The 22,351-nt window shown below is 39.9% G+C and overlaps 1 protein-coding gene and 1 long non-coding RNA gene across 5 annotated transcripts in view; one reads left to right on the top strand and one right to left on the bottom strand.

The window, feature by feature from the left end:
• Positions 1–235: 235 nt before the first annotated feature.
• LOC105490603 (USP6 N-terminal like) overlaps positions 236–22,351 on the bottom strand; it is a 159,329-nt gene continuing 137,213 nt past the window's right edge. For all 4 annotated transcript variants that reach the window (XM_011756397.3, XM_011756395.3, XM_011756393.3 and 1 more), the window contains one exon: positions 236–6,451. In XM_011756397.3, the coding sequence (XP_011754699.2) occupies positions 5,043–6,451 (1,409 nt within the window). In that variant the 3' untranslated portion in view covers positions 236–5,042. The remainder of the gene's footprint in view (positions 6,452–22,351) is intronic.
• On the top strand, positions 12,405–14,856 carry LOC139356422 (uncharacterized). Its single transcript, XR_011608279.1, has 3 exons — positions 12,405–12,510; positions 14,064–14,135; positions 14,734–14,856. It is a non-coding gene; the product is annotated as an uncharacterized lncRNA (long non-coding RNA).

Below are 22,351 nucleotides of genomic sequence, written 5' to 3'. Positions count from 1 at the left end.
CAATCACCTTTTCTTCTTACCTTTTCCCCTGGCCTTAAGCTCTGTACCACCTTTTAGATGAAAGGTTTGTCCCATCTCCCTCACTGCCCCCAAGGTTGTTCCCTCACATTTCACTTCCACAGCATGGAGAGACCACACCAGGCCAAAACCAACTACACGATCAAGTTCAATTGCACACAAAACTGCCTCCACCATCCTGTCTCTGTGGGCCCCCCTCACCCCTCTCCACCCCCATACCTACCCCACATACACATCCCAGTGGCAGATCTCCTCACATATCCCATGCAGCTGCTCTTGCTCCCCTCTGCAGAATGCCCTGCTCTCTCTCCCTCTTGTCCTTCTACATGCCTGTCCTGTCACGCTCAGCTGAGGCAAATCCTTCATGAGACTTCCCTGAACCAAACCTCTTGGGCTGGGATCACTATTTGGCCTTTATATATGTCTCTAATATGCCTATAATAGCCTGTGCATATCTCCAACACTGACCGACAGATTACAAAACACATTGTCAGATTAGAACACACATCTCACATCTGGAAGCACGAACCTAGCACAATGCAGATGCTCGACAGAATATTGGTTGGCCAAATGAAGGACCAGACAGGCAGCACTTTCTCAGTTCCTCATATACTGAAAAAGCTCCCAGACTTCCAAACAGCTTAGGACTTTGTTTAGGAACACGGAAATCTTAGGGAGGCTCTCCCTCTGTTGAGGACCATTGTAAGCAGCACCTGAGTGGAAGGACAGGGCCTGCCATGTTCCGTTTGATGCCATAACTGTCAGCAGTTCATGAGCATTTGCAGAGATGGCTGGTAATGTTAATTTTGCTGGTGGAATTTTTCCTAACTTGCCCAACATTCGAGTTTCTAACCTCTGAAACTCTTGGTCTGTTAAGAATCTTTTAGGTATCTCATAGTGGGAATATAAGACAATCAACTTTAGGAGGATTTAAGAGCTTAATGACTGAACTTTAAATTATGGGGGAAAATACAATAATCTGATGTCTGGATTCCATCCAAGATATTCTGATTTAAGTGGTCTGGGATGTAACCTATGCAGACAAATTTTTTTAAAGTTCACTCAATAATTCTAAAGAATTATAGTTATTCTGAAGACCCAGCAAGGGTCAAGATCTGCTCTTTATATTAGTTCCTGTCATTTTCTCATGCATAAATGGTAGCAGTTATGCTTAGATTTATGGATAACTGAAAGTCCTTCTGAAAATAAAATGCATAAATGTTAATCAGATTGCTTTTTCCTATTCTCATGACTCTGGGTCATCTTAAAAGTAATGTTAGGGCTGGGCACAGTGGCTCACACCTGTAATCCCAGCACTTTGGGAGGCCAAGGCAGGTGGATCACTTGAGGTCAGGAGTTTGAGACCAGCCTAGTCAACACGGTGAAACCCTGTCTCTACTAAAAATACAAAAAACAAAACAAAACAAAAAAGCCAGGTGTGATGGTGGACACCTTTAATCCCAGCTACCTGGGAGGCTGAGACAGGAGAATCGCTTGAACTTGGGAGGCAGAGGTTGCAGCGAGCTGAGATGTAGCCACTGTACTCCAGTGTGGGCGACAGAGCAAAATTCCATCTCAAAAAAAAGTTTCACTTCTTAAAATCCACTTGGCCAATAAGCATTAATACCCACGTTAGATACAGACATTTAAAATCCATTAAAGAACAATTTAAAAGACAAAAAATAAAAGAAATCCTAAAAACATAATCTTAAAACTCACAATCAAGTGCATACTAAGATAAAGGACTGATTCCAAAACATAATCAAGAATAATCTTCAATCCAGAAGATGAAGCTGTAGGTCCTCTGTGACGAGATCCCTGCTGGTAGACATGGCATGCTTTTCTTGCATCATGACAGTGAAGACAAAGGGGTTTTGCTGACCAGGTGTCTGTTCTTGTGCTTGCATCCTAAGGGCACCCGAGGCAGAGACTTGAAGTGACTGCAACTATGAAAGTCTACTTGAAAAGTACCACGGAGTATGGTGACATTTAGTACTGGAATCTTCTTACAATGGAAAAACAAAGTTGAAACAATCGCGTCCTATAAACATCTCTTTTGCTTCTCCAGAGATGTCCTCTTGGTTGAATCTCTTTTCACTTTTTTGAGATGGAGTCTTGCTCTGTTGCCAGGCTGGAGTGCAGTGGCATGATGTCGGCTCACCACAACCTCTGACTCCCTGGTTCAAGCGATTCTCCCGCCTCAGCCTCCCGAGTAGCTGGGATTACAGGCACGTGCCACTACACCCAACTCATTTGTGTATTTTTAGTAGAGACGGGGTTTCACCATGTTGGCCAGGATGGTCTCGATTTCCTGACCTCAGGTGATCCACCTGCCTCGGCCTCCCAGAGTGCTGGGATTACAGGCGTGAACCACTGTGCCTGGCCTCTTTTCATTCTTTCAGCGAAACAGTCTATTATTGATAATGATACCTGAATTTATACACATCTCCCAGCTTTAAAAAGATGTTCATTTAAAAAAAATCCTATTAATAAACAAACATATGAAAACGTGAAAGTTTTAAAACTTTTGAGATCTTAGGTCTAGCTTAACTTCTCAGACTAAATATTGTATAAAATAGAAACTATGCCAAAGCACTTTCTAAGGCAAAATTGCCATGAATGAAAGACTTAATGGCAAAATACACAATGTACATGCAGTTACAGGGTAAAATCAGTCTTTGCACTATGAAAATCTGTACTAAATGGGTTTTTCATAAATATACTTTACCAATCTCTTTATCTTTTATCATTATTTCATTATCTCTTATTAAAAAATAAATTTGAAAAAGTAAAACTGTATGGTGGCAAGATAATTTCAAATTACATTTTCCTACTTAGAAAACAGAGATGAGGAAGTCTAGAAATGCTACCTTATTGCTATTAACAATGTCATACTAAATAAAATAAGGAAAGGTTATGTAGTTTTAAATACAGTCTTACTGGAAATTAGTAAAGCATTAAACATAGAACTGTGACACATACAAGGTAACACAGGTGAATACTAGGCAACAGCTACTCAATTAGAAGAGAATTAGCCTTCAAAGCATCAGGGGGTGCACCATTTTTGCCGTATGAAAAAAATGCACATAAAAGACACAAAACGAAATATACTTATTACTTTTAGCATGTTAAAAAACAATCACATCAAAAAAAGTATACAGATAAAAAATGTCATAAATGACATAAGAAAATAGTGCTTGTGTGTATATATATATTTTTTGCATATATATATATATATATATAAATCTACAGTATTTACCACTGTTGATATATATATTTTTGAGCAGCTCAGATACTGCTATTATAAACTAAATTGTACAGCTTGGTTTATTACAAGTCACAGAATCATGGTTTTAAAATGGGAATTAATATCCTCAGCTACATATTTATATACATTTATTTCTCAGCTTCCACCTAATCTGAATCAAGAGCCCAGTTATTTCCTCAGAATTTTGTTTGTGTTTCAATGTAGTGTTTAGCTTTAATACACTGCATTTGTTTTGCTATTTAATAACATCATTACCGAGTTGATTAAAATTACATTAGACTCATTATATACATAAAAAATATTGTCACATTCACTAGCTAAACAAATGTTACTTTCATTTTAAAAGACATACTTTTGTACCTTGAAAGCTTAAAGCCCCACCTTGCAACAGGAAGAAACATCAGTGTCCGATTTTCTACTATTCAAATATAAGCAATGTTGAAAACAAGTTCCCCAATTAAACACGAAGTCGTACCCTCTTGGAGTACCGATATCTTTGTCAGTGTTTTGGTAATTGTAGTGTAACAGAATATTTTTTAAAGACATCACTAATTTCTTTTTAAGCCAGGAACCTGAATTTGTTTCAATGAAAAAAAAAATTTTCAAAAGCATGAAATCACACTATATTTTTTAAAAATATCAAAATCCTAGACTCCTATGAAAAACTAGGATCATTTTTATAATTTTAACATGGACAATGTAATGGCCTGATGAGGTGCAGCAATATCCGTCAACTATATTCCCTAAAGAGGTCAGAAATGGATTGTGTAAATGGCCACCCTGGGACTTTCATGGGGAGAAGCTACATGAGTCGGGGCAGAAGTGAGAAGTAACCACACTGCTAATCCAGTTAGTTTGGCTGCCCCACATGAGTACTGTGAGCACTGAGGGATCAGTCAGCTGCAACTTCTCCTGCTCTGAGATTCCCAAGAGTCAGACCAGAACAAAGGGCATAAACGCACTAAGACTGATCTCTTAGTAAATGGATATGATAAGCACTGCTGCACCTTTGGCCGTAAACTTATTTTAACTGCCCCGATTTTTAAGCACCATTAAGTGGTTAGCCTTTCTCTCCAATGTCTTTAATTTTCAGATTGAAAGAAAATGGCAACAGCTGAAGGAGAATGATGAGCATTCTGTGAGATTGCAATTAATAAAGTCAGGACAAACTCTTCAGTCAGTTTAGGACCCAGGTTAAAAATATGAGAGGGAAAAAGAAAAACTGGACCAAAAGACAAGGAAAACAAGAATTACATATTATTCCATGGATCTGGATTAAAAGTAGTTTTTTAAAAAATGTTTCTTTAGCTCCATGTTCAAACGTGTATGAATAGATGCCTGTATCTATTAAAAGACACATACACTACATATAGCGTTAAAAATATCTATTCTACAGTTTTTTCAGTACTTTGTAACATTAGTCAAAATAGAATGAGCCAACAGAGTAAAAATGTTCAGGTTTTGGAGAAAAACATAAACGGAACTGAGTAATAAATTACCATTGTGCGTGCATCCCTAAATGCTATTGCTATGTTTCCGGGTTAAATTCTAACAGGTCAGTGATGATGCAATTTAAATGCTCATCTTAAGCAGCATCTACGTGGGGCTGAAGACATTTCCCTGTATTCTTACTACTCACAGACAGGAGAGATGTGCGAGCTGTTTACAATAGTATAAATACTGCTTTGGCAATTATGAACATAGCAATGTTGGTTTCATGGGGTTTCTCTCGTCTTTAGCAAGTACACATCAAATCTCACAGCAACACTGACTCTTGCATGGAAAGCCCGTCCCGATTCCTGTAGTGGTAGGCTGGAGGCGGGGGCCCTGAATATGGATACCCAGATGGACTGGCATCTTCTGCGGCAGGTGAAGTTTTATACCGCACGGGACTATCTACCGAAACTGCAGGGAGGCCATGATCCTGAAAGGGTGCGTGCTGAAAGGCTGAGTATTTTGGTAAATTGTCACGGCTAGCATCTCGGGTCCATGATTGTCCCTGCGTCTCAGGTCTGTATGTATAAGTAACTTCTGACCATGTTCTGTTATCTGGCAAATAATCCACTGGCGGAATGATCAATTTTCCATTCTTTGGTGACCCTGAATTGCCCGAATATCCCCCAGCACCAACGTCAACAGGGAGGACTTCTATTCGACTAGATGGCAGTACAAGGGGACTTGGGCGGCTGTAAGATTTCTCCGGAGAAGCACTGATGGAAAGAGTAGAACCATGAGGTCTCCTGGAAGGATTCAGTTGAGTCCCAGGGCTAAACTGTGAAGAAGCAAAGCTGCTGTTGGCAGTAGGGAAGTGTTTGGGTGAGTTTCCGTGGTAAATGGGGGGATTGCTGTAGGAGGGGGGATGAGCTAGCCCTCGGGCTTCCCCATCTAGCTGGGACGGATATCGTGCATGACTTGGAGTCTGTACTTTAAAAGTAAACTTGCTGGATACTTTTGACGGACTAGAACTTGGCTCAGCGTGCTTTCTCGGGCTGGGAGGGTAAAGGGCATGCCGTGGGCTCTGGGAGTAAGCCCTTTCCAGTGCCTCCTCCACGGAAGCACCGCTGTCCAGCTCCGGGCCCGGCACGTTGTCGTACTGCGATGCAGTGGAGCCCCGCTTCCCGTCCTCAGCATCCAGGGCCTTCATCTTTGGCCGCGCGTTTGCCACCCGCACCTCGGCAGGGCCTGGGGCGGTGACTGCGAGCGTGGGGTGCGCTGCTCGAACTTTGCTTTCCATGGTGTATTTGGCAGTTCTCTCCGTAGCTGAGACGTCTGATGGTTTATTCCATTTGGGCACAAATTCCTTCCTGATATTTGAAGTGGCGTTGCTATTTTGGTTGGCAGCTGCGTGATTATATTGCCTGGAACTGTCCTGTGGACCCGATGGGAGTTTTCTTTGAAAATCTACTTCATCTTTAAGCTTTTTGCTCTCCTCCTCCACCGATTTCCGTCTTGGCGGCTGTGCTCTCTCGGGCGTCCCGGTCCTGCTCTGGGGGTGCAGCGAGTGCTCGGGCCTCCTGTGGGGCGCCGCGCTCTCCCTCCTGCCACTGACCTGCGGGCTCGGCCGGCCCACGCTCCTCTGTCCGTTGCTCAGGTGATGGACACCCCCAGACTGAAGTTCAGGCGGAAGCTGTCCCAAGGGCTTCTTTGGATATTCATCCTCTTTACCTAAAAAGAAAGAGAAAGGCTAAGTAAGATAATACACGAGGATACACGAGGAAACAGTACCCAATAGAAGCAATCCATTAGTAATAATGTCATGCTTTTCATCTGTGCGCAGATACACGCTGACATACCACACACTTTCTACCACACACACACACTGTTTATACCACAGAAGGTTGGTAGCTGATGAGAGGTGTTTAATTTTAGAGACTGATACAAAAACATACCAACACTCACAATCATATTAGGCCAAATGTATTGTGGGTGGGAATATTTTGTAATTTTATGCATAAGTTTCATACAATTGTATAACACGATTCTCACATTTTGTTGACAAGTTGTTAATGCTTTTTCAAGCCTGCAAAGCTGATACTCTCATTTCTATTCCTAACAGGAAGGTGAGTAGTTCAGTGTCTCAATACTATATTACTTTCACTTTAACCTTCCTCAGCTATGATGGTTTTGAAATCTCAGTTCAACTTCTATCAATGCCAAGCAGGTCTGCAAAATTTAAAACTCAACTGATGACTAACTGTGGTCTCAAAGTTGTCCTCGAATAGATTATTATTATTAAATACTCCCACAGTACAATTTCCTGATCAAAAGAAAAAGTACTCTCTATCTGAAAACTAACATTCTAAAAGAATCCTACTTTAAATGCAAAAAAGAAAAGGAATTTAAAAAAAAAGTCGTATTGGACACTATCAGTTTTGTATTTTAAATAATTAGCAGAAAATTCACGAGGAATTAAAGGAAGGTGTAATAGGTCATTTAACAAACAGTGTTTAAAAATTATCTTTTATAATATGTGTATCTAATCAACATCATCTTGAAGAAACAACAGACTTCACTTAAAATTCCATGTTTTTCACCTGTTTTTACAAAATAATGTACTGTCATTTAAAAATGCATTTTTGCTCTTTTCAAATATCCAGCCATCCACCCATCTAGAAATATTTACTGAGTAAGCCTGTTGGAGTGTCAGGCACTGTGCTGAGTGGTAGGAATAAGACGTGGTCTTTTTTTTCACGTAGCTTACAGTCTTGATGATGATAATTTTGTCACTTATGCACATTATAATTTTCTTTAGGATATTTCCAAAAAATATTCAGTGATCTTTTTGGCGTGAGAGGAGGGAACAGAGAATTATGAAGAAACAATATCCTTTAAATAATTAAGCTATCAGGATCAGAATAATTGAGCTAAAACAACTTTTGTGCTCTTCTGATTCAGTAGTTTTTAAATAAAAAGCAGACTCCTTTTTTTTAAGCCAAATTTCATATGAAACCCCCATATAGAAAAGAAAATATACACAAAGCTGCTGTAGTTAAAGTCGGGGTTGGGTAGGACCAGGGCTCCTCCCAATGAAACCTCTTTTCCTCCCTTTTCCTCTTCCCTCTCCTGGGCAGCTCTGAAGGGCCCGAGGGTTCCAGAGACATCGAGTCCTCCCTGTGTTTTCTACAGGGAAAGCAGAGTCTAGGAGAAGCCAAGTGATCTCACAGTGGCAGGAACCCAGTGAAAACCCAGTGTTTTCATTCTCAGTTCACTCTTCTCTTCCCCTGTGCCGTTTTCATGAAGTGCCAGAGAAATTTTTGATGGTTTCAATGGTTTGACAATGTTTATGCAAGCTCCTTATTTTATACATATGAAAGAATAAAAGTGTTAGAATTGGCAATTACAGTTTGTTTCAACTCATTCATCCATTCAGCAAATACATAAAGCAACTACTATGCAGCAGACACTGTTCTGGTTGTCCACAATACAGGGATGGAATGAGAAAAGTGATGTCCCTGTCCTTCTGGAGCCTATATTCTAGTTATACAAAGTGCCCTGAAGAAAATTAAACTAGGAAAAAGGAATTAAAATGATTGGGAGCTGGACAGGGCAGAGCAGGAGAGTGCCAGCAAGGAGGCGGCCCTCTGAGCATGGGCCTTGAGTTGGGGACAGGCAGGCACACATGGGGCCTTGAAGAATGCGGCGAGGAATTTGGATTTTATTCCAAGTTAACTATAAAATACTAGAGGCTTTTCAGCAGAAGAATTACACGATCTCATGTTTATCTTAGATCACTTTAATGGTGGCTGGGATTTCGATTGTGGCAATACTGAATGATGATGACACTAATGGCTGATACTCACTAGGCACTCACTGTGTGCTGGCCTCTGCTCAGAAAGCTGTACCTGTAAGGCCTGTGATAGGCAGAGAGTGCAGGGCTTTACAATTTTCCCATATTTTAATGGAAAATGGAGGCAGAAACTAACTTGCTCAAAGGCTCACCACTAGCAAGTCACAGGTCCAGAATTCAAACCCTGAGCTGATTCCAGCACCTTTGCTCCTCCTCCTACACTATACCACCATGGAGGCAGTGAGAAGAAGTTGCTTCCTGGGTAATTGTTCAGGCAGTGTCTGCACACACCTGCTCAATGGGTTAGATGTGAACTGTGAAAGAGCAAGCAGCGCACAGCATAACTCCTGGCCTGAGACAGCCACAGGCAGATCCTATTCTGGAACAGCTGGCAGAACCCACGTTGTTCTTAAACCTTTTGGTAAGAAATATATTTTATAATATGTGGACCAATTATTTTCATTGACAACCCAAACTTTAAAATGCTTGTAATTCAGAAAAGTTTTCTTTGCTTTATGAATGTATATGTGAAATAAACTTGAAATGCCAGGAATGGAGAAAGCAGACTTTAAATACTAGCAAGTCAAGAATACTCCAAGTAGTTATTCAGCACATCAGGTTAAAAAGCAGCAATAAAAATTAAATTAAAATCTATCCAGAATCCTCCAACAGTTTTTTCCTATCAGCTCTACAAATAGTCATCCATTTACTCCCAAATATATGAATGCCTTCTTCCCTGCAGGCAAATAATCCCAACAAACACAAATTATCAATAAGATATCAAGACATATATAATAGAAAAACTGAATTTATAAACTGTCCTCTAGTCCCCACTGTCTGACAATTTCCTATGGGCAGAACACAGTAATCTGATTGGCTAATTCAGTGGCTGGCTGATATTCCATCAGATAATATCAGCCAATCATCAAAACATCCTTCTCAGGTTAGTAAGAAGAAATCTGATGACGAACATGACCATTAAAGAAAAGGAAAAGGGTGACGCCCAGAGTGGTGAATGCACGCCTGAAGATGCGCTGTCACGGGGGCAAAACGATTCACTGCAGAGACTGTCACACTGAGCCCTGGAAGCTTCTCCACCACTCACTGGCTTTTGGCAGCCTGCAGAGAGCCACCAACTTTTTAGCTCACATGAAATAATTTAAAATGTCTTTTAAGATTCTCCATAGCAGTATTTAAAAAACAAACAAAACCAAAAAAGGAATAGATTCCTGGCTGGTCTGCTGCTGCTGCTGCGCCTGCATGCGCTCTCCCCTACATCGCGCTGGCAGTGGAAGCACCCAAGCTGCTCTCAGCGCTGCCTGCAGGTGCCCAGATTCTGATTTCCATGTTTCAGTCTGCATGAATTCTCAATTAGTGAAAACTCAATTCACCTGACATGACGCATTTCGAAGGGCAGCTACGCGTAGCTCTATAACCCCAATCTCAAAACTGGATTGTTTTAAATAAATTTTAGGGACTGCCTTTTTCTGTTAGCAAAAACTCACCTACTTCATTATTTGTGATCATTTGCTTTCATGGTCCTAGCACATTTCAACGTCAATAATGTAATGAAACAAATTACAGCGATTATAATAAAACGCTTTTTATACAACCCCATCAAAAAAAAAAAAACAACTGGGCAAAGCAAATGTGGAAGGTAGACACAGGCAGTAACAACCCTATAGGAGAATTTAGAGTTCCAATACTTTGCACATTTCTGTATGTAGTTTTCCATGTCTTGTGGTAACCAATTTATTCCTGAGAATGGTTAACATGGGTTTGACTTCCAAAGTTTTTTCCCTAGACACTCAGCTATTGCTATTTATTGATGATAATCAAGTACAATAGTACCCCTTTTAAGTGTGGTAACCCAGAATTGAAGCCATATTCTAGGTTTGAACTAAGATGGCTGATTACTTCCCTTATCCTGAACACTGTAGTGGAAAGTGTATAGCTGTCTGGCAGTCACACTGTACTGCCCTTCCTTTAGAAACAATGTTTCCAAATGTTGTTAAGTTGTATGTCTCCAAGGCACAGTGGAAACAGCAGGGTCAACAGGAACAAGTGACCTGAATTTGAATCTGCCACAATAAGCTGTGTGAACTTGGGAGTCTCAGAATTCTCATCTATAAATTAAAACGAAATATCTATTTTATAGATTTGCTATAAGAGTTACTATATAAAGAAAATTCTAGCATATTTCCTGACATATAGAAGATGCTTAGGAACTGGTAGCTACTATTATTCTATACAGTCATGCATCACTTAATGACAGGCATATGTTCTGAGAAATAAGTTGTCAGGCAATTTCATCATCATGTGAACATTAGAGTGTAGCGGGGGAACCCGTCCCCAGTATTTCGATGTAGGTTCTTTCTATTTTCCATAAGTGTCAGCTGGCTGAGAAATAAAGAGAAAGAGTACAAAGAGAGGAATTTTACAGCTGGGTCACTGGGGGTGACATCACATATCGGTAGGACGTGATGCCCACCTGAGTCTCAAAACCAGCAGGTTTTTATTAAGGATTTCAAAAGAGGAGGGGATGTACAAACAGGGAGTAGGTCACAAAGATCACATGCTTCAAAGGGCAAAAAGCAGAACAAAGATCACATGCTTCTGAGGAAACAGGACAAAGGGCAAAAGGCAGAACTTCTGATAAGGGTCTATGTTCAGCGGTGCACATATTGTCTTGATAAACATCTTAACAGAAAACAGGGTTCGAGAGCAGAGAACTGGTCTGACCAAAAATTTACCAGGATGGAGTTTCCCAATCCTAGTAAGCCTGAGGGTACTGCAGGAGACCAGGGCATATCTCAGTCCTTATCTCAACCATATAGGACAGACATTCCCAGAGTGGCCATTTATAGACCTCCCCCCAGGAATGAATTCCTTTCTGAGAGTATTAATACTAACATTCCTTGCTAGGAAAAGAATTTAGCGGTATCTTCCCTACTTGCACATCTGTTTATAGGCTCTTTGCAAGAAGAAAAATATGGTTCTTTTTGCCCACCCCACAGGCAGTCAGACCTTATGGTTGTCTTCCCTTGTTCCCTAAAAATCGCTGTTATTCTGTTCTTTTTCAAGGTGCACTGATTTCATATTGTTCAAACACACGTGTTTTACAATCAATTTGTACAGTTAACACAATTATCACAGTGGTCCTGAGGTGACACACATCCTCAGCTTACAAAGATAACAGGATTAAGACACTGAAGTAAGACAGGCCTAAGAAATTATAAAAGTATTATTTGGGAACTGATAAATGTCCATGAAATCTTCACAATTTATGTTCCTCTGCCGTGGCTCCAGTCGGTCCCTCCGTTCGAGGTCCCTGACTTCCTGCAACAAGAGTGCATTTATACAAACCTAGATGGCACAGCCTACTGCACACCGAGGCTCTATGATACAGCCTAGTACTCCTCCTCAGCTACAAACACATATAGCATGTTACTGTACTCGATACTGCAGGGTCACTGGAACACAATGGTAGGTATTTATGTATCTAAAGATAGAAACAGGACAGTGAAAATATGGTATTTTCGTCTCATAGGGCCAGCATCCTGTATGTAGTCCACTGTTGACTGAAAGTTCATTATGCACCTCATGAGGGTAGCTGTTTTTAAACAGGTTCAAAGTGCTTTATATTGATTCCTATCTCAGTTTATCTTATTTAGACTCATCATTTCAATCTGGGATCTCCCTGGAATTTTACATTAATTAGACCTCCCCATGTGATGCCATCCACAAATCTGAACACCATGCTACCAATGCTTTCATCCAAGTGACTGGTAACAAGTACTGAACACTCAGAGTAAGAACAAAAATGGAGCACCTAACTTCTCTAAAAGGTAAAGAACTCTCGAAGGAAATGGAGAATGCCCTACATAGAAAATTAAATAAAGAATATGAACAGGAAACTCAAAGAAGAAAAGAGCAGGTAAATATATCACAAGTAATCAGAAAAATGCAAATTAAAATACTTCTAAATTGGTATATCTCACTACTGTGGGCTTGGAGAAACAAATTCTCCAATTTGACATATTGAATATTTTTGATCTAGGAATTCCACCTCTGAGAATTTATCCTAAGATAATTAAGGGATATGCAAAATGTTTGCTATAAGGATGTTTAAAACTGCATTCTTTTAGAAAACTTACATCCTCAACATAGAGGATTTGTGAAATTCAGTAACAATTATGAAACAAAAATATGGTGAAATAAGGTATAGAATATAAACTTGTAGCAGCCTACTGCCATATTAATGTATTTTTAACATTAACTAGTTAAAAAGAAAGTTATAAACAATATGTGTAGTATAATCTCATGTACTATGAATGACATACAGACATAAATCAATATATATGTCTACAAAAATTACTAAAAAAATAAACACTAGTAGGGGTTAATACAGCTTTTAAATGCTCATAGACTGAATTATTATTTTTTCCTTAAGTACTACATATTTTTTCTGCTGAGTATTAATCTGAGTAACAGAGAAGTATAAAGTTTAAAAGCACAGAATACTGTTCTACAGGTAGGATGACATTAATCTGCAGTTTCGCTGTATGACCTGTAAGAAATATTTTTAGCTTATCCAAAAAAGTATTTTAAGACTTTGCCAAACACTTTACTTTTACCTATATATACTAGGTTGAGGCATTCTTCCAATTCATTAAATGAGCAATCTTACCAAAAACAAAGTCAGATTAATCAAGTATGGCATTGCTTGATGGAGTCAGATTAGTGATCACCTTCTTTGCTTTCTGAGTGCTCAAAACTCCATTTTTAATTAATCCATTTATTGATTCTTGCCTCAGACAGACATCATGTTTACTTGTCTGTGATTTACATTATTCAACTTTTATCCTCTGTAAAAAGTGGAACTACATGTTTCTTTCTTATCGCTGTCCTTCCAACACTTGCTTGGCTCCACAGCTTTTCCCAGATGACTGTCAATCACAGTTCGCTCAGTCGAATGGTATGTTCCAGGGTCTCTTACTCACAGCTTGGCCACACTTGGCTTCAAGTTCCTCCTATCAATATTTATTCAAATGTTCTCATTCTAAAACCTCTTTTTTACTGAAAACATGGAAGTGAAACATTACTGGACTAGTGCCTACATCCCTCGCTCAGAGGAGTGGTCCTATCCTTCCCCTAGTTCTCATTTAAATACAGGAAGTCCCTTGGCTGGTGTTACAAGGACAGGGTAGGGAAGAGAGGTCAAGGACAGCAGCAAGACAGTTTCATAAAATACCAGTGTGGTGCAGGAGACAACAAACTGTAGAGTGGGAGTGGAAGGGAGGAGATGTGGCAAAAAAGCTGAACACCTTTGAGGAAAATGTTGCCATGGCATGGTCTACTCCTATGTTGTGATATTCACAGATTTTCATTCTGGAATCCTTTAGACACATAGAAGGCACATATCAGTAAAGACTGAGCTGGACACATAGTAAAATGTAGAATTACCAATATAAGGCATGTGTTTCCTAGGAGAAATAAGAAACCAACTGAGAAGCAATGGGAAGACTGAGGTGGTAACTTCAGGCACAACAAAATGCAAAGGTATGTGCCTTACATACATAGGAGATTTTATTGTTTAATATAAGGAGTAAGAAAAATATTTACCTTATAATTAATTCTACTTTATATTCCAGTAACACAGAAATGTCCCTGTCTAAGGAAGAGTGCCTAATAGTCTATATATCATACATCTATGCATCATACTAGAATTAAAGGAAAAGTTTAACACGTTCCATTTACTGAATGGGCAAGAGGCCAAAATGCACACTGGGAAAAAAAATCTGTGACTGTTCTGAAACATCCAAAAAGTAGCATCTTAAAGTTCTTTCATGGTAGTCCCTAACATATTTTCCCTTCCCCAGGAGACTATAATCTTACTTCTTTTGTATTCCTTCCCATAGTATCTAAAATCATAATACAATCACAAGGAAGGTGTTGACAAATGTTCGTTCATTCAAATATTCATGAGTTAGAGTAATGACACACTGTCCATATACACAGGCAGAAACCTGAGGGTTATAAATATCCAAGATCCACATGGCTAAGAAACTAGATGTAGCAGGGTTTGGGGGAAAAAAAATCCAGTACAGACAAAATAACACTGCCTCTAATCAATTCCTAAATGATAACTTCTCTTTAGGAAATACTGTTTAAGAGGAATATGGCAAATACCTCAACTGTATAAAAACATCGAGAAGTTATGGCCTCTTTGCTCTGCTGAGATTTTCAATAAGGATGCAAAGGCAGTAGACAGGGATATAAGAAAGCCTTTCAAATACAGGTGCTGAAAACCCCATTCCTCCACATTTTAAAGACAATAAAGCAAGTGAGGCTGGAGGCCCCGCACAGTGGGTGAAGGGTATTCCCAGGTGCCCAGACCAGACTACGGGGCTGGAGTTTGCTTCACTTTAAACAGTGCCAGCTCACTCCTGCTTTCTAAAGTGATCCATGGCCAGGGAGCAGGCTCAATACTAACAAGTGTAGACCGTGCACGCTCATGATACCTGCACCAATGTCCATCTCCCATGAACATTTGCTAATGCTAACGCTGCAATTATGCCATCTACGCATTTCTCCCACAGCTGCCTAACCTCTGAATAGTGTAATAGTCTCAGAAATTCCACAATGAGCAGTGTATATACAGCTTACATTTCCAGGGAGGCCCTCAGGCCCCTGAGGCAGCACTGCGGAGGCGGTAACACTGTGCCTCTCATGAGGAGGAGAAGCGAGAAGGGGCACAGACAGCAAAGGAGAGGTGGGGAAGAAGGAAGAGGTGGCGGGGAGGTCACAGAAAGCGAGTAATGGAGAGGACCAGAGAAGCAGCCAGGAGCACAGAGGGTGTGAGGATGGAGAAGGTGGAGGATGGAGGCAGCCACAGGGAACTTCATGGCACGCCCACGGGGACTCGCTGGCTTTTCACAACCTCTGTAGGGACAGAGGCGTCAGCTCCACCAGCAATACGGAACCCAAGGACGCCACGCCAGGATCTGACCTCTACCATGATGAAGAGGAAAATCTCCTTGACTTCATTAAAGAGGTGGTTCCTTTCTAGCGATTAATTATTCAACCGCCACTGAACTGAAAACACATCATGTAGACCCTGTAAGAAGGACGAATGCCATCACCAGTAACATTTTTATATGCCAATTAGTATTCTCTACTCTTCTTCACAGAAGTACGTCCAAATAAAGCATCCTACATTTTGGTGTGATCTATTTTCAGAGCTATCTCAGCCTGCTTGAACTACCACCCCTAGCCCCACCACACAAACACTGCTTTACTTGTCGTTGTTTGGTTTAAATATCTCCTTTCACCCCTAAGCAACTAACTGTAACTAAAAGATTCAAGCATAATTGATGTCAAAACAGAAAGCTATATATAGGCAATAAACATTCATATTTATTATCCGTGCTTGCATTCTGGGCTTCTTTACAATAGATAGAATCATGTTTTTGCTCACTCCACTATAGCCTCGTGCCTAAAATTTTATTTTCCCTTTCTTCTCCCTAAAAACACAGGAATTGGAGGCCAGGCACGGTGGCTCAAGCCTGTAATCCCAGCACTTTGGGAGGCCAAGGCGGGTGGATTACAAGGTCAGGAGATCGAGACCATCCTAACACGGTGAAACCCCGTCTCTACTAAAAAAAATACAAAAAACTAGCCGGGCGAGGTGGCGGGCGCCTGTAGTCCCAGCTACTCAGGAGGCTGAGACAGGAGAATGGCCCGAACCCGGGAGGCGGAGCTTGCAGTGAGCTGAGATCCGGCCACTGCACTCCAGCCTGGGCGACAGAGTGAGACTCCGTCTCAAAAACACACACACACACACACACACACACACACACACACACACACACAGGAATTGGAATAAAGACTTACTGCCCTACTCCTTAAAGGGTAAGGAGGCACCACAACTCCTAACAGATACAGTAGGGGATACTTTTGTGAAAATACCGCGTTATTGATATTTCTCACTGGTGTTTGCCTAAGTGGTATTTTTATGGCAGTGCTAACAATTAGAATAATCTGCTCCAACAAAAAGGAATGTAACTTGACACATTTTAGAAAAAGGCAAAAATGTTTATTATTTTCTTAAGTAACTTTTTTTTTTTTTTTTTTAAAGAAGCCAACAAAAGAATATTCTAACAGTCCCTAAAAAGTAAGGGAGAGTCCCTCTCAGGCCCTTCAGGCTTGTCCCTGCTTGATTATTACGCCGGCCTCTGTCACCCCCCAGTGGACACCACACTCAACTACAAGCCTCACCCATCAACAGCCTCCGAGGCGTTAGCAGGTTTTCGCACTCAGTAAGAGGCGCATCATTGCAGCAAAGCGCTTTAAGTGCTCGCTTTGTGACCAGCGGTCTACTTCTACGCTTTCAACAGCAGAATACACATACTCTGACTGTTCTAACAGTTTTCGGGAAGAATCGGTGGGGGGGGGGGGTCACTCTCAGGAAAATAATTCTATTATTCTAGGAAAGTTATCCCCTTCCAGATCAAACAGTAAGTCCAATTGTATTTTTAAATATTCTGGACTTCAAATATATTACCTGAAAAATCAAATGACAGTATTTCTGTTTAATGTAATATTATCCAAAATATACAATTCAAGCACTTGTAGCTTTCAATAACGTGATGAAAAGAAACAGAATTTGCTTTCTAAATTATGGCTGTAATTTTTTTTAAGTTCAAAAAATTTTTATAGTTAGGTTCCTAGGCTTGACTTTTTTTTCCCAGCAGATTAAACCTGAAAGGTAAAGGAAAAAGAGCCTATTATGTAAACACACATCTCTCACTATAAACCTGTTTAATGCCACACAAATGCAAGAGGTTTCTGTTAAGTAACTTTAAAAACCTACGCTTTGTTTCCTAGAGTTTCAACTTTTACACACATGTAAAAACGTTTAAGTGTAATATCATTTCACATTATATGAATAAATAAAAGTGAAAACCCACTCCAATCCTCAAAAAGTGGGGCAATTTCTAAACTGGCATCCAATAAAACTGCTTCGCTTCTAGGTGCATGCAGTCAAGCTAGAGAATGGTTTCCTACGCCCAAAAAACTGCCTCATGCTAACCTTTTGTAGACAGTTTATTATCTAAAAAATACATTAGGATTTCATTTATTCAATAGAAGTACCTAATACAGCCACAGCCACAGCTACAGCCACACAGTGTTATTAGGTGCTGGTGAGGCAGGAGCCGGTCACTGTCCCAGGGAACTTTCTGTCTAACAGAGACACGTCTGACAGAGGCACTGAAAGTGTGAGGACGAAAGCATGTGTAGTGGATGGGCCAGAAAGCATGTGTAGTAGACGGGCCAGGCACAAAACAGGAGAAGGTGATCAACTTCTGTGGATTTGGGGAGGCTGGGGACCCGCTGAGAAGGCTTCAGGCGATGCTTAAACCAAGTCATGACACTCAGCAGAATGGATGAGGACAGAGGCATTTGAGGAATGGTCAGGGGCATTCTTGGAGGAGGAGCGTATTCCAATGCAAAGTGCAAAGTATTCCAATGCAAAGTATTGCAAATTATGCAAAGTATTACAAAAAATGCGAAGTATTCCAATGCAAAGTGAAAGCGCAGGCTTGTTAGAGCGGTGAGCGGCCAGGCGCGGGCCAGGTGGGTGTAGTGCACAGCTCTGGAGTCAGCTGACAGAACTCTCATTCCCAACTGTCTGACCTCGGGCAGGTACTTAACCTTGAAGCCCAAGTTTCCTCAACAGTAAGCTACTAATAATAATACTGATGGCAAACTCCCCATGAAAACTATTCAAAATTAAAATAAATGCCACTTAATTACAAATTATTGACCTACTAAAGTAGGAACAAATGAACAGAGGATTTCATCAGGTTCAAAGATCTCTAAAAGTAAAAAGTCAAGATCTTCTGGGTGGAAAGGTGCAGACCATGAGGAGAAGGAAGAATGAGGTGGTGGGGGAACAAGGTCTAAGGAATCCGGACTATGTGACAAAGCCATCTCATGGGCACCACCCTCGAGATAATGAAGGTGGTGCCGCCCGATGGAACTCACTCGCAGTTCCAGCTCATGATTCAGCTGACTGAGAAAGCACACCCCAAATTTATCTGGGAAAAAAGTCTTAATTCCTGAAAATCTAGAAATAAATGCCAAAGCTTAACAGAATCAAACGTGATTAATACTGTAGTTTTTTTGCATTAAGGAATCTGTTTGCATTTAGAATTTTCTGTGTTTCACATATTTCTATTTCAGAGAATCTGGCCAAGTTGGCCTTCTTATGCCAATTTTAAAATATGCAAATAAGTCACTGATTTGAACTTTTGATTATTTAAACTTATAAACAGTATATTGAAACAATTAAGAGACTTAAGGTTCAGCATATTCTTAAGGTTGAATTTATTAGATTTGCACGTTTTTTAGAACTAGGAAACATTTTATTTTTAAATTGAAATTTGATACATTTAAAAGAAACTCGATATATTACATTTATAAAGGGAATTAAAAACGTTTGTAGGGGTTTATAAGTGGAACCAAACATTAACTAAAGTTCCATTAGACGAGAATGTTAAAATTTGCCAGATTTAAAAATACTATACTAACTTCTGTAAACTGAATTAATATAAGGAAGAAAAGCGTTTCTTAATTTGTAACTTTAATAAATACTAACTTTTAAAACCTAAATAATCATGTGCATAGAAAATATGTCCTTGAGTTAAGGATTTTTAAAAAAAACTTGCATCAACAAATGCCTCCTGCAAAGGGCTGCTGGAAAAAAATAAGTTAATATGTGAATACAAAGCATTTAGCAAAAAGTCTATCATAGAAGACTCAAAGTTTGCTGTTATCATTACTATTAGGTGACTCAAAAGTGGCCGGGGAGGCGGGATGTGAAGTGTAGAAGCCGCAGACAGGAGAGAAAGTGTGTCACACTAAGGAGTGTGGATGTTCTCCCGTAAGCACTGAAGTACCCCAAAGGCTCTGGCCATTTACCAAGACTAAAATGGCTCTGTTAACTATTCTGAGAAAAATCTTCTTTGATTCTTCTATCTAGGTCATAAACTATAAATCTGGCTAAACTGGCAGACATAGTGGATTAAAACAGGCTTTCTAACCAGAATGACTTCTGTTAATCGACGAAAGTGCCGCCAAATGGCTTCATCTGAATAGAAGACAGCATGGGGGAAAACCAGTAAACAGAAAAACAGTAAGCATTTATTCCGCCTTTTCAGTAGTAACTACATTTTAAGGTAACCAAAGAGTTACATTTAAGGTAACTCTCTTGATAAGGGAGGAAAAGCTCTTTGTTACAGAAGAAAGTCTGCCAAAAAAAAAAAAAAAAAGTAAAAGAGGCTGGGCGTGATGGCTCACGCCTGTAGTCCCAGCACTTGGGGATCACCTGAGGTCAGGAGTTTGAGACCAGCCTGACCAACACGGAGAAACCCCATCTCTACTTAAAAAAAAATACAAAATTAGCCAGACCTGGTGGCACATGTCTGTAATCCCAGCTATTTGGGAGGCTGAGGCAGAAGAATTGCTTGAACCTGGGAGGCAGAGGGTGCAGTGAGCCGAGATCGCGCCACCGCACTCCAGCCTGGGCAACGAGAGCAAAACTCTGTCTCAAAAAAAAAAAAAAGTGAAAGAAATCACTGAATTTGAAAATCACTATTTTGCAACTTCTGAAGAAATTTGATATAGGTAAGGATTATCAATGGAAGCTAAAAAGCATGAGGGAGAGTGTTAAAGGGAAACTGGACATCTCCATACAGTGTCAAGACACCATCCACAGATTACCTGCTAACTGAAAAGATTTTTTTTTTTAGTTAAAAAACTTTTATTTTAAATCAAAAAGATATGATTATCATCACCAAACTCAGCATCTCCAATATTAAGAAAACACTGTGGGACTCCTGTCTAATCTAAATCTTATTAAACTGCTACATCTAGCTTCTAGTTTGCTGAAACTACACAGAACACCAGGAAAGAAAAACCAGACAACTCCTGAGTGTGAGACATTCCACAGAAGAGCGGGACTACGCTCTTCAGCAGGGCAGTGTCATTCACAGGAAAACAAAAGTGGGGGAGTGAAGAGGGAGGAAGAGGAAAGGAGGAGTAATGCTCCCTGACAAGTGACTTAAGCCCATAAGACAAATACAAAATGTAGCCCTAAGTGCTGGTGAGAAAAACAGCTTAAAAGGCAGCCTAAGGGACAACTGGAAATATTCCCACATGGAGCTGGCATGAGATCATGCTGAGGAGTCACACTGTAGTCACACTGTTACACTTGTTAGTGGAGCAATGGCATTGTGGTTGGCTGGGGGAAGGTCCTTGTTTCTCGGCTACAGAGACAAGTATTTGAGGTGAAGTATCCCGATGTCCTTATTTTCACTTTAAAATTGTTCAATAAGCTGGGCAATGCGTACCTGGAAGGAGGTCATTATACATTTCCTTACTTTTGAATATGTTCAAAAAGCTTCACAATAAAAAAGTTTTAAAAAATGTTTCAACAGCAACTACAAAACACACAGAGATAAAATAAAGGTACAAAAATGCTAACAGTTAAATCTATGAGGTGGCATGTGGGTAATCATTGGTAATTTTTTTATCATATTTCTCTGTATTTTTGATAGCTTTCCTAAGTAAAGTTAAAAGAAAAGACGCCAAACCCACACACAAAAACCCCCACGAAACTCCTTCTCACACAAATCTAGTTAATAAAAACCAAAAATTTAAATGGTAGACACTGTAGACTATAACAATGATAAAAAAACTACATGTCAAAAAAAACATAGACATGAATACAGCAAAAGTCATGCCTTTCAACACTTTCACAAACCACCCCCATACTATGAAATAAATAAGCATTTGACTTTTATTATTATTATTTTTTTTTCAAGATGGAATCTTGCTCTGTCACCCAGGCTGGAGTACAGTGGTGCAATCTTGACTCACTGCAACCTCCGCCTCCTGGGTTCAAGCAATCCTTCTGCCTCAGCCTCCTGAGTAGCTGGGATTACAGGCACCTGCCACCACGCCCCACTAATTTTTGTATTTTTAGTAGAGACAGGGTTTCATCATGTTGGCCAGGCTGGTCTCGAGCTCCTAACCTCAAGTGATCTGCCCGCCTCGGACTCCCGAAGTGCTGGTATTACAGGTGTGAGCCACTGCACCCAGCCAAGCATTCGACTTTATGGAAAAAGGAAGAAATAAACTAAGAAAATCAGAATTAACTAATTCGAGAGCTGATTCTTGATACAAGCCAATTAATAAAGACTAAATTCTGGATAATTTTATCAAAGAGCGGGAGAAGGTACAAAGAAAGTGAGAAATGAAAATGTAGGACTGTTACAGATATATGATAAAAGAACCATAAGATACTTTGCAAAACCTTACATAAATATATTAAGAAACCAGAAATGAACAGCTTTCTAGGAAAACATAAATCACCAAATGACCCACATTGACCTTAGAAGATAAAACAAATCAAAACATTAACCCCCAAAACAATTATATTAGATGGAAATAGTTTCACAAATATATTTTCGAGTTGTTAAGGAATAATTTTAATACTATGTTAAAGTTCTAGAACACAGAGAAAGAAGGAAAGCTTCCAAATTATGAGGACAGTATAACCTGACAACACACAGACATTTTGGTTAACTGCAATGAAATCTCAGGAATAACCACTTTAAGTGTTAAGTAAAATATTAGAGAGTATAAATCAGCAGTACTATAAAGGAAAAACTTGTAACAACCAAGTGAAGTTTATCCAAGAATTGCAATGA

This window comes from Macaca nemestrina, chromosome 9 (genome assembly GCF_043159975.1).
Source record: "Macaca nemestrina isolate mMacNem1 chromosome 9, mMacNem.hap1, whole genome shotgun sequence".
NCBI lineage: Eukaryota > Metazoa > Chordata > Mammalia > Primates > Cercopithecidae > Macaca > Macaca nemestrina.
The sequence above is the reverse complement of the archived record's forward strand: the minus strand, read 5'-3'. Positions and strand labels throughout refer to the sequence as shown.